The sequence below is a fragment of the Meleagris gallopavo genome, chromosome 1 (genome assembly GCF_000146605.3).
Source record: "Meleagris gallopavo isolate NT-WF06-2002-E0010 breed Aviagen turkey brand Nicholas breeding stock chromosome 1, Turkey_5.1, whole genome shotgun sequence".
NCBI lineage: Eukaryota > Metazoa > Chordata > Aves > Galliformes > Phasianidae > Meleagris > Meleagris gallopavo.
In genome coordinates this window covers 17,990,313-17,999,112 of record NC_015011.2, presented here as the reverse complement: position 1 = coordinate 17,999,112, position 8,800 = coordinate 17,990,313, and the positions used below count along the sequence as shown (strand labels likewise).

The window sequence follows — 8,800 nt, the reverse complement described above, 5'->3', positions numbered from 1 at the left end:
GCGGGCGGCGCGCGGCCCGCGCTGCCTTCCTCGGGCTGGGCTGAGCCGAGTCGCCGCGGACGCCAATTCTTTGTGTTCCCCTGAGGGCAGTGCTCCTGCCCCGCCGCGCTACTCTGGGTGGTGTCTTCCCCGTAAGCAGTAAGCGGTGTTTGCCTATCCGGCCTCATTGTCTGGGCGAAAGAACATTCCTGTGTCTTTCTCTTTATAATGGTCTGCATGAAAGTGTCCATTGAGAACGGCATTCCCTTTTCCTTTGAGCAGGGGATGCGGGGACCCGAGGCAATTGGTTTGAAGAGGGGGAAGGTAACTGAGACAGAAATTGTGACAGGAATTTGTGATCAGAACTGTGCGCTGTTGTACTTTTCCTGTTGTCTTTAGCTCTCCTGCATCTGAATAAAAAATATGTTGGCCTCCTAGTATGCATTCTGCGCGAACAGCTGTCTGCGTTGCACTCTTGTTGGCGAGGGGCAGTGCCGGCTGTGCCTCTCTGCCCAAGCAGCTGATGGAGCGCTGAGAAGGGAGCTGCAAACTTCTCTGTTTGATCTCTGTTGTTCTGAAAGGCTGAAAAGTGCTAACAAGGATCGCCTCCTTTTGCTGAAGGTGTGGTATCATCAGTATAGAATGGAGCTGATGTCATAGTCCAGCGTTCTTCAAACTTCTATGCATGGTCTTCATTCCTGCGGGCCTGCAGGATGTTGGAGAGGGAAGAAAGGTGTCTGCTAATTAACAAGGAAAAGCAAAGGAATTGGTGATCATGAATTCTATATGCAGAAATGCAGTCATCCTTCAGAATATTCATAGGACACTTGCTGGTACTTTTCTTCGGGGGAGGATGAAAGATAAAAAGCTGCCACTTCTTTGGCTTCTGGGACATTGAAGTTATTCATGCTTAAGTTTTTATGAAATCAGGCTAGATTAGTACCAGTTCCAATTCTATGTTTGCTCTGTTGCAGTTTGTGTGGTATCCATTTTCCCAGGAAATTATCATTTGCTTTGTGATTTAGCTTTATTTATAGATGAGTGTTAAAGGAAGATGCTTAGATGATGGCTCAATCATTTTTTTAGCATTCTGATTCATACAGTTTGACATTTATGACAGTAATCCTAAGCAAGAATGTGCTTTAAAATATTTTCTTCCTGTTCTTTTTGCCTTCTTGCAGCCATACTTAAGAATTTCAAGGAGAGGCAGAGAGCATGGAAATCTAGCTTTCCACTCCTCCCCTCCCCCCATTTATTCTGGGCTAGGCTTGATAATTAAATGTGGGCAAATAAGCACAGTTTTTCATTTCTGAAGGCTGCTTTCCATCTCTCTCAGTAATTAGTTCAAAACTGCCCTCATGGACATCTTGGCTGGTTGTGTGTCTGTTCATGGTTGTAGGGTGAGATATTCTAAAAGAAAACACAGACCTTTACATCTGGACAAAATTGAAGTTAAATGTGAGGTAAACACAATTTAAATGATCTGGGTATTTTGTTTGTTTGTTTTTGTTGACTAAATGCGAGACAGGTACCAAAATATGCCATGAAATGCAACCACACTGACATGAGTGGGTTGCTGTACATTTACACATCACTGTGTTTGATCTGAAACATCTTCATTCATGCTGATAAACAAATGTGAATCACTCTGTTATCGTTCACCTCTGCATTACAACATCTGTTGTGAAACTGTGGAAACTAACTTCTAATTTCAGTTAAATTGTTCTTGTTTCTGGTTTTTGAACCTTTTATAGTAGTATTAGTGGATTAAACTTTTTCTGCGGTTAAAAAAAAAGATCTAAATCCTATGTTTTTGAACAGAAATAAGCTACTAAGTATTTCTTTCATGCTTGTTTGAAGAGGTGGTAGAATCTTTTTTTATTCGTCTCTTGTTTATAAAGACTATCAGAAGAAATGTGATGATTAAGCACTGGCTTTTGAGCTTGTGCTGTAAAAATAAGTACTAAGAATTAGGAGATACCTATACAGAAGTCAGATCTGTGAGTAAGGTACTTAACTCACACGTGAATAACAGAGATAGCATAGATTCATATTTTTAATTTGTTCTTGGGAAAAGAAGATTGGTTTGAGAGCAGATAAACTCTCTAAAGGGCTACTTTTAATGCTAGCTGCCTGCATTATCTTGCCCTCCATTAAAAGAAGTTCCTTCAGGACTATGAGAGTAGACTTGTTGAAAGTGGCATCACAGACTGACAAAAAAGAAAGTGTTTTGCGTGTCAACCATTCTGCTCTGCTGTTTTCTTCGTGAAGTAATTATACTGCTCTGACAATAATCATGCTTTGAGCTCTTGCTCTTTTGACATGTTAATGTGAGTAGAATTATTTTAACTAATTGAAGGCATGAAGTGCAGAATTTCTGATTGACGAGAATTAAAATGCTGAGGCTGTAATAATAGTTTAAGCAGTTCATTAAAAATCAATGTTTTTTTAAATTAGTGATTTATCAGGGAGAGAAAAGGAGAAAATAGAAGAGCCTTGTAGGCTTGAGATTAATAGTTCTATAATACTTTTTCAAACTTCATAGAAAAAAGAAATGTCTTAAAGTGTGTAAGCGTGGAAGCTCTCAGGATTTTTGTAATCAAATTGAGTTCCTGTCCTAGTTACGGTGTTTCATAGGGAGGAAACAAGCTAGGTTTTTTGGTATGGTGTGTGTAATACAGGCTGACCTTACTCCAATAGGTGTCTTGAAACTTGAAAGTTATGTCAATCTAATTGTATAAAGAGATTGGATTTGGATTGAAAGACTGGAGGTTAATTACCTACTTTTTTTGCTATGAGGAAAACTATGAGAATGGGTTGAGGGATGAGGGTGCGTATCTGTGTACATGCACACACAGCGGCACATTTTGTATGTTTTCAGTATAAACTAAATTTACTTTACAAGCTGAGTATTTCCTAACCGCAGTCCGTGTTTCACCCTGTTTTCAATATGAGCTGAAGGTTCTGTTCTTGTCATTCTGTGCATATCACTATATTTGAAAGTTTTGACACTGAATGGGATTCAGCCTACTAACGTGGGAATTAGATAAAAGAATAAAATGTACATTGATTATAACTTTCTGGATATGGAGATGTTGTAATTCTTAAATACAGAAATTGTTTTTGTGGATATGTAGTTAGGTAAAGAACTGTAGACTCAAAAGAATTTTAGTTTAAAAAAGCTTTGTCAACTGTGGAGGTATGCACAGGTATCTCTAAGAATGGGGGTAATCAAGGAATTGTTATTATGATTTTCAAATTGCATGGGATAAAGTTGTGAGGAAAACTTTTGTTCCAGGATTATGTCAGTTCTTTTTGAGGTGAGATATGGAGTAAAAAATTTCAGGCTGTTGAAGAAAACTGCACATACTCAGCAAATGGAAATACTGTATTAAAATTTTTCCTACAGTGTAACAGTTATCATTTTTGTCTAAGCATTTCTTATTGTCTTATTAAGAGATGTTACAGTTAGCTCTTCTGAAGCGTTTTTATATTATGTACTGTGTATAGCTGTGCTTACTCAGATAAGCTAGGTCTTTTTTATTTTATTTTGTTTCTTTTTCCAAAAGGTTGGACAGGTAGTTTGGGGGCCATAGAACTGAAGTTCCTTCTTACTATAATAAAGCTAATCTTCTTACATAAATTTTCAGAGTTTATAATTTTAATTGTTACTCTCATTTTAGGGAAACATTACCAAATGAGGAGGAAAGGAAGATGTCATCGAGTATCGGCAACAAGGCATTCCTCTTCCCCATGCAGTATTAAGCACTCCCCCACACGAGAAACCTTGACGTACGCTCAAGCTCAAAGAATGGTTGAAATAGAAATTGAAGGTCGCCTACATAGGATCAGTATCTTTGATCCTTTAGAGATTATATTAGAAGATGATCTTACAGCCCAGGAAATGAGTGAATGCAACAGCAATAAAGAAAATAGTGAAAGACCACCAGTTTGTCTAAGAAGCAAACGGCATAAAAACAACAAAGTGAAAAAGAAAAATGAAGCTCTTCCTAGCTCACATGGCATACCTGCTACAACAGCTCCTCTTCCAGAACCAAAAGTACGGATTGTTGAGTACAGTCCCCCTTCAGCTCCTCGGAGACCTCCGGTTTATTATAAGTTCATTGAGAAGTCAGCAGAAGAACTTGATAATGAAGTCGAGTATGACATGGATGAGGAAGATTATGCGTGGTTAGAAATAATTAATGAAAAGCGGAAAAGTGATGGAGTGTCGGTTGTTTCCCAAAACATGTTTGAATTCCTTATGGATAGGTTTGAGAAAGAGTCTTATTGTGAGAACCAAAAACAGGGTGATCATCAGTCTTTAATTGATGAAGACGCGGTTTGTTGTATATGCATGGATGGTGAATGTCAGAACAGCAATGTAATCCTGTTTTGTGATATGTGTAATTTAGCAGTACATCAGGAATGCTATGGGGTGCCATATATACCCGAGGGCCAGTGGCTCTGCAGACACTGTCTGCAGTCCCGTTCTCGGCCTGTAGACTGTGTGCTGTGCCCAAACAAGGGAGGTGCCTTTAAAAAGACTGATGATGATCGTTGGGGACATGTTGTGTGTGCTTTGTGGATTCCAGAGGTTGGATTTGCCAATACAGTTTTTATTGAGCCAATTGACGGTGTCAGGAACATTCCCCCAGCCAGATGGAAGTTAACATGCTACCTCTGTAAACAGAAAGGTGTTGGTGCCTGCATCCAGTGCCACAAAGCAAACTGCTATACTGCATTCCATGTGACATGTGCTCAAAAGGCTGGTCTGTATATGAAAATGGAACCTGTGAAAGAATTGACCGGTAGTGGGACAACGTTCTCTGTAAAAAAGACTGCCTATTGTGATGTACATACTCCGCCAGGTTGCATACGGAGACCTCTAAATATTTATGGAGAAGCTGAAATCAAAAACGGTGTTTGTAGAAAGGAGGGATCAGTCAGAACTGCTAGGTCTACATCAAAAGTCAGAAAAAAGACAAAAAAAGCCAAGAAAACAGTTGTTGAACCCTGTACAGTTATGCCAACCGTATCTGCTCCTTATATTCCCCCCCAGAGGTAAGCAAATCATCCAAGTGAGAGAAAGCTTTACTTAATTTATCTGTTTAATTTTAAGCTGATGCTTTTAGATGGAGGCTTAAAAGTTTTTGTCCGTTTCTTTTATGTCTTTCTTAAAGATCATGCTCAGAAGATTAATGTAAACTATGTATGTTGCACTTCAGCGATAGTATGTTAAAAATGTCGTAACTTCTTTAGAGAAGTTAGTAAGAACCCTGTGTTTTTTTTGTTGTTTTTTTTTTTTGTCACACCAAATCATGTCGTTTGTTCTGTTGTTGTCTGCTGTACTTTTGAAAATTAACCACAGAATTCAAAACAGCGTATGTACTTGACCTTTATTTTAAAAAGCCAAGCTCAAAGTTAACTGTGTTTTATAAGCTGGTAATCTGAACTTCTTTTCCTAACTAAAGAGTTCCAAAATGAAAAATAGGTTTGCGTGTATAGGATTTTTATACTGTTTTTAGTTCATCTAACTTAAATATAAGTATGTATTGTATGATTTATGCAGGTACAAAAGTCTTAATTTTCCTTATGGTACAATATAATTTCTCAGGAGGTTTTTCCCTACATCTTCATTTACTTTTTGCAAATGCAGTAGCGTTTATGAAGAGTTGGATAAATTTGGTACCCATCATATTTTAGCTAATGCAATCTCAGTTGTGTAACCCAACATGAATGTTCTCTCCCACACAATTACGCTAGCAGATCTGTAGTCCCATAACATTAGTACAGTTTCTCTCGTTGAACAAAAACTAATGTAAACTAATGTGTGTGCAAAAGAGTTTTAATCTTAACACCATGTGTTTGCTTATGAATTTATCCTTTGTAAGAACTTCTGCTGATTCCTTTATTAGTGTATCGCAGTTTTCACAGAAGGTGTTACTTAAGTGCAAAATGTAAACATCGGAGCTGAAGGATGCCCTTTGCATTTAACATGCCATATTTTTATATTTTAGCAGTGATGATCAGGGGGCTGGCAGATGGCTCTAGATCTGGTGAGGCTAGTGAAGTGATACTTGAATGAAAAAGCAGGGATGTTTTCAAGTCTGTTTTCATATGTAATTAACAGAACTGGAACAGAATGATGGTTTTTGAATGCTTTTTATTTCAGGAGTTAAAGATTTTTGGAATGAATTTTGGTTAAATTAGCTACATTGTAGTTCGAAAGAGCAGTGTCATCTCACTTCAGATTTCTGTCACTTAAACTGAGTTATAATGCATTTCAGCAGTGGAAATATATGTTTATGGGATTTGAGCAATGGAATAAAGCTCTGGGTTAGGAAAACAAGGTTTTGGCTCTGCTGAGCATTTCAAACATAATGTGCTGAGAAGCATTAAATTGGACTATTGGGACTAAAACCAAGTTTGTCTTTATTATTTGTTTTGTTTTCAGCATCTACTACAGCATTATATTTGTTTACCCCCTGAATTAAATTCTTACTGAATTTAATAACAGTACATAAAAAGTTTCTCGGTAGAGGCACCAGTTCCATGTGTGGGTTAATCGTGTACGAGGCTCTTAAGATACTATAAATAAACCATGCTTTTTGAAAGCTGGCTGCCAAGTGTCAGGTAGTGAACATTTAAAAACTAGTTAAATTAATCTAAACAGTGTTTTGAGATGGTAGTCCTTTCCTGTAATAAGAGTTACGAATGTATGTAGGTACTTACTGACTAATTTTGTCAGCCTTTAGCTCCCGTGTGATCACATCATCAGATGATTGCACTGTTCCACGTCGTGGCTTACTTGGTAAAATTGAATTGTTTTTGTTAAGTGATGTGCCAGTGAAGGGCTTAAGTTGACAATTAGCAACAGATATTGTTATTGGAACTAATACTGCTGTCCATGGGAGAAAGTTTATAAAAAGGATTTGCCTTTAACTGAATGAAGACCATCCTGATTGATTTTTATTTTTTATGTCTTCTTGCAAGTAGAAAGAACATGGACTAAATGAGAGTTGAGAATTGGAATGTGTATTCTTAGTTGTAGCTTTGGCAATTCTTCCCACAGATAACTTTTGTTAAAGTCGGACCTTGACACTGAAGGGATGCCATCATCAGAATTTTTTTTTTAAGTGTTTTTAGTTGCCAGGAACAGAAGTATAAAGACTGTTGACTTCTAAATTTCTTTCTGCTGAGAGATTCCATGTATGTTCAGATTCATGTTACTGCATACATGGATATTTGCTGAGATAATACATTTTAATTATACTTTATATCAGAAATGTAAATCAAAAAAACCCACCCATAGTTTAAAACTGCTTTAGTTTTTAACGTTGTTATATATTTTTTTTGTCATGCAAGAAGACTCTTTCTTAAATATTCTTTTTGCTAAGAATACACTTAGTCCTGGAAAACTAATATCTGAATTAAAAGCAAAATAGAAATGGGCACATGAAAAGGTAAAATTACTTTTCCTTTCCCAACTGTCAGTTGTCCAATTTTTTGTTCTTTTTTTTTTTGTTGTTGTCTAGAAAAGCTGTGTTTTTGATGTGGAATAGTTAATTACACACCTATATACTAATAACGAATTATGTGGAACATTTTGCGTCTGTCTTCATTTAAATTGTACCTTTAATCTGTTCTTAAATATGTGGATTTTTTTTTCTCTTTCCTTGGAGTTGGAATGTGATTTGCCTTTCCAGAAAACTTTAAGAAGAGCAACTGGACTATTCACATTTAGAGCAGAAACGCATATGCTCCAATTTAAACACTGGTGCTTTTTCTTTTTCCTAAAAAAAATTGAAAAGAACTTTGTTCTTTACGTCTGTGAAGACTGAGGAATGCCCAGGGAGGTGTTTGGTTTGGTTTACTTTCTTCATCATTAATGCCTAGACTACGTGTGTCCATGGCTGGTTCTTTAGAGATGGTAGTTGCAGTACTACATAAATGCTAATTTGAACATACCTGCTTGGAGAAACTCCTTTTGCCATTTATGTGTAGTTGAAGGTGGTAGGAATATATTTTGTTTCCTTCTATGTTTAAGGAATGTATGTCAAAAACTGAACATTTTACTAACACCATTTTAGTAATTCTGTTCTCTGAAATACCTGTGTTCATTTTAAGATACGTTAAAAATAATGTTGTAAAACAGTATCATCGTTTCTACACAATTTTTTTGTAACTCGTGAATTTCTGTGTCTACTTCTCTGTTCCTTAGATTCTGCTGTGAGTGGCTTTGAGACCTGTATTCTTTCCAGTTACCCTTGTTTCTTAGCAAATATCGTGCTTGAAACTGTTCACTGTCAAATTATATAATTAATAATAGGAGATGAATGCTTGCTTCCACTCTCTTTTTTATTTCTGAAAATCCATTTATTATCTTGTGCCTCAGTTTTTCAGGATGTCTGTACTTCAGTGTCTACTTCCAAAGATGCAGTGTGTCATGTTAGAGTGTTGAGGTGAATTCATTGCTTTCTTCTCAGTAAGTTGCTTATCACTTGGAGTAGACCACAGGGAAATTTCCTGGGTGGATATGATTTGCATCTAGCTTTCTTGGCTGTGTAAGTGTTCTTCTTCAGTCAGAGATTCTATTCAGTTCTTCTTTAAATATGAAGAATTGTCAGTTATGCTGTACGGACAGTACTTGGTGCACTGACACAGTAGTCAAGAGTGCAGGCCTCCTGCGGCCACCAGCTCATCTATCTGGAGGCAGTGGCAGATCGGTTTTGCCCCGAATGTGTGCGGGGCTCATACTTCACTGAATGGTGTGTGGTGGTTGAATTGCACATAGTTATATAAATATTTGAGGTTTTTT

The 8,800-nt window shown here is 37.2% G+C and overlaps 1 protein-coding gene across 7 annotated transcripts in view; it reads left to right on the top strand.

Annotated features, from left to right (window-relative positions):
- Window positions 1-48: 48 nt before the first annotated feature.
- BRD1 (bromodomain containing 1) overlaps window positions 49-8,800 on the top strand; it is a 58,240-nt gene continuing 49,488 nt past the window's right edge. For 2 of the 7 annotated variants that reach the window (XM_010728950.3, XM_019611981.2), the window contains exons 1-2: window positions 648-812; window positions 3,663-5,043. In XM_010728950.3, coding sequence (XP_010727252.2) covers window positions 755-812; window positions 3,663-5,043 — 1,439 coding nt within the window. In that variant the 5' untranslated portion in view covers window positions 648-754. Of the gene's footprint in view, window positions 139-646; window positions 813-845; window positions 1,443-3,662; window positions 5,044-8,800 lie in introns of those variants that run through there. The other 5 variants (XM_019611994.2, XM_010728956.3, XM_019612001.2 and 2 more) reach the window with 5 other exon arrangements.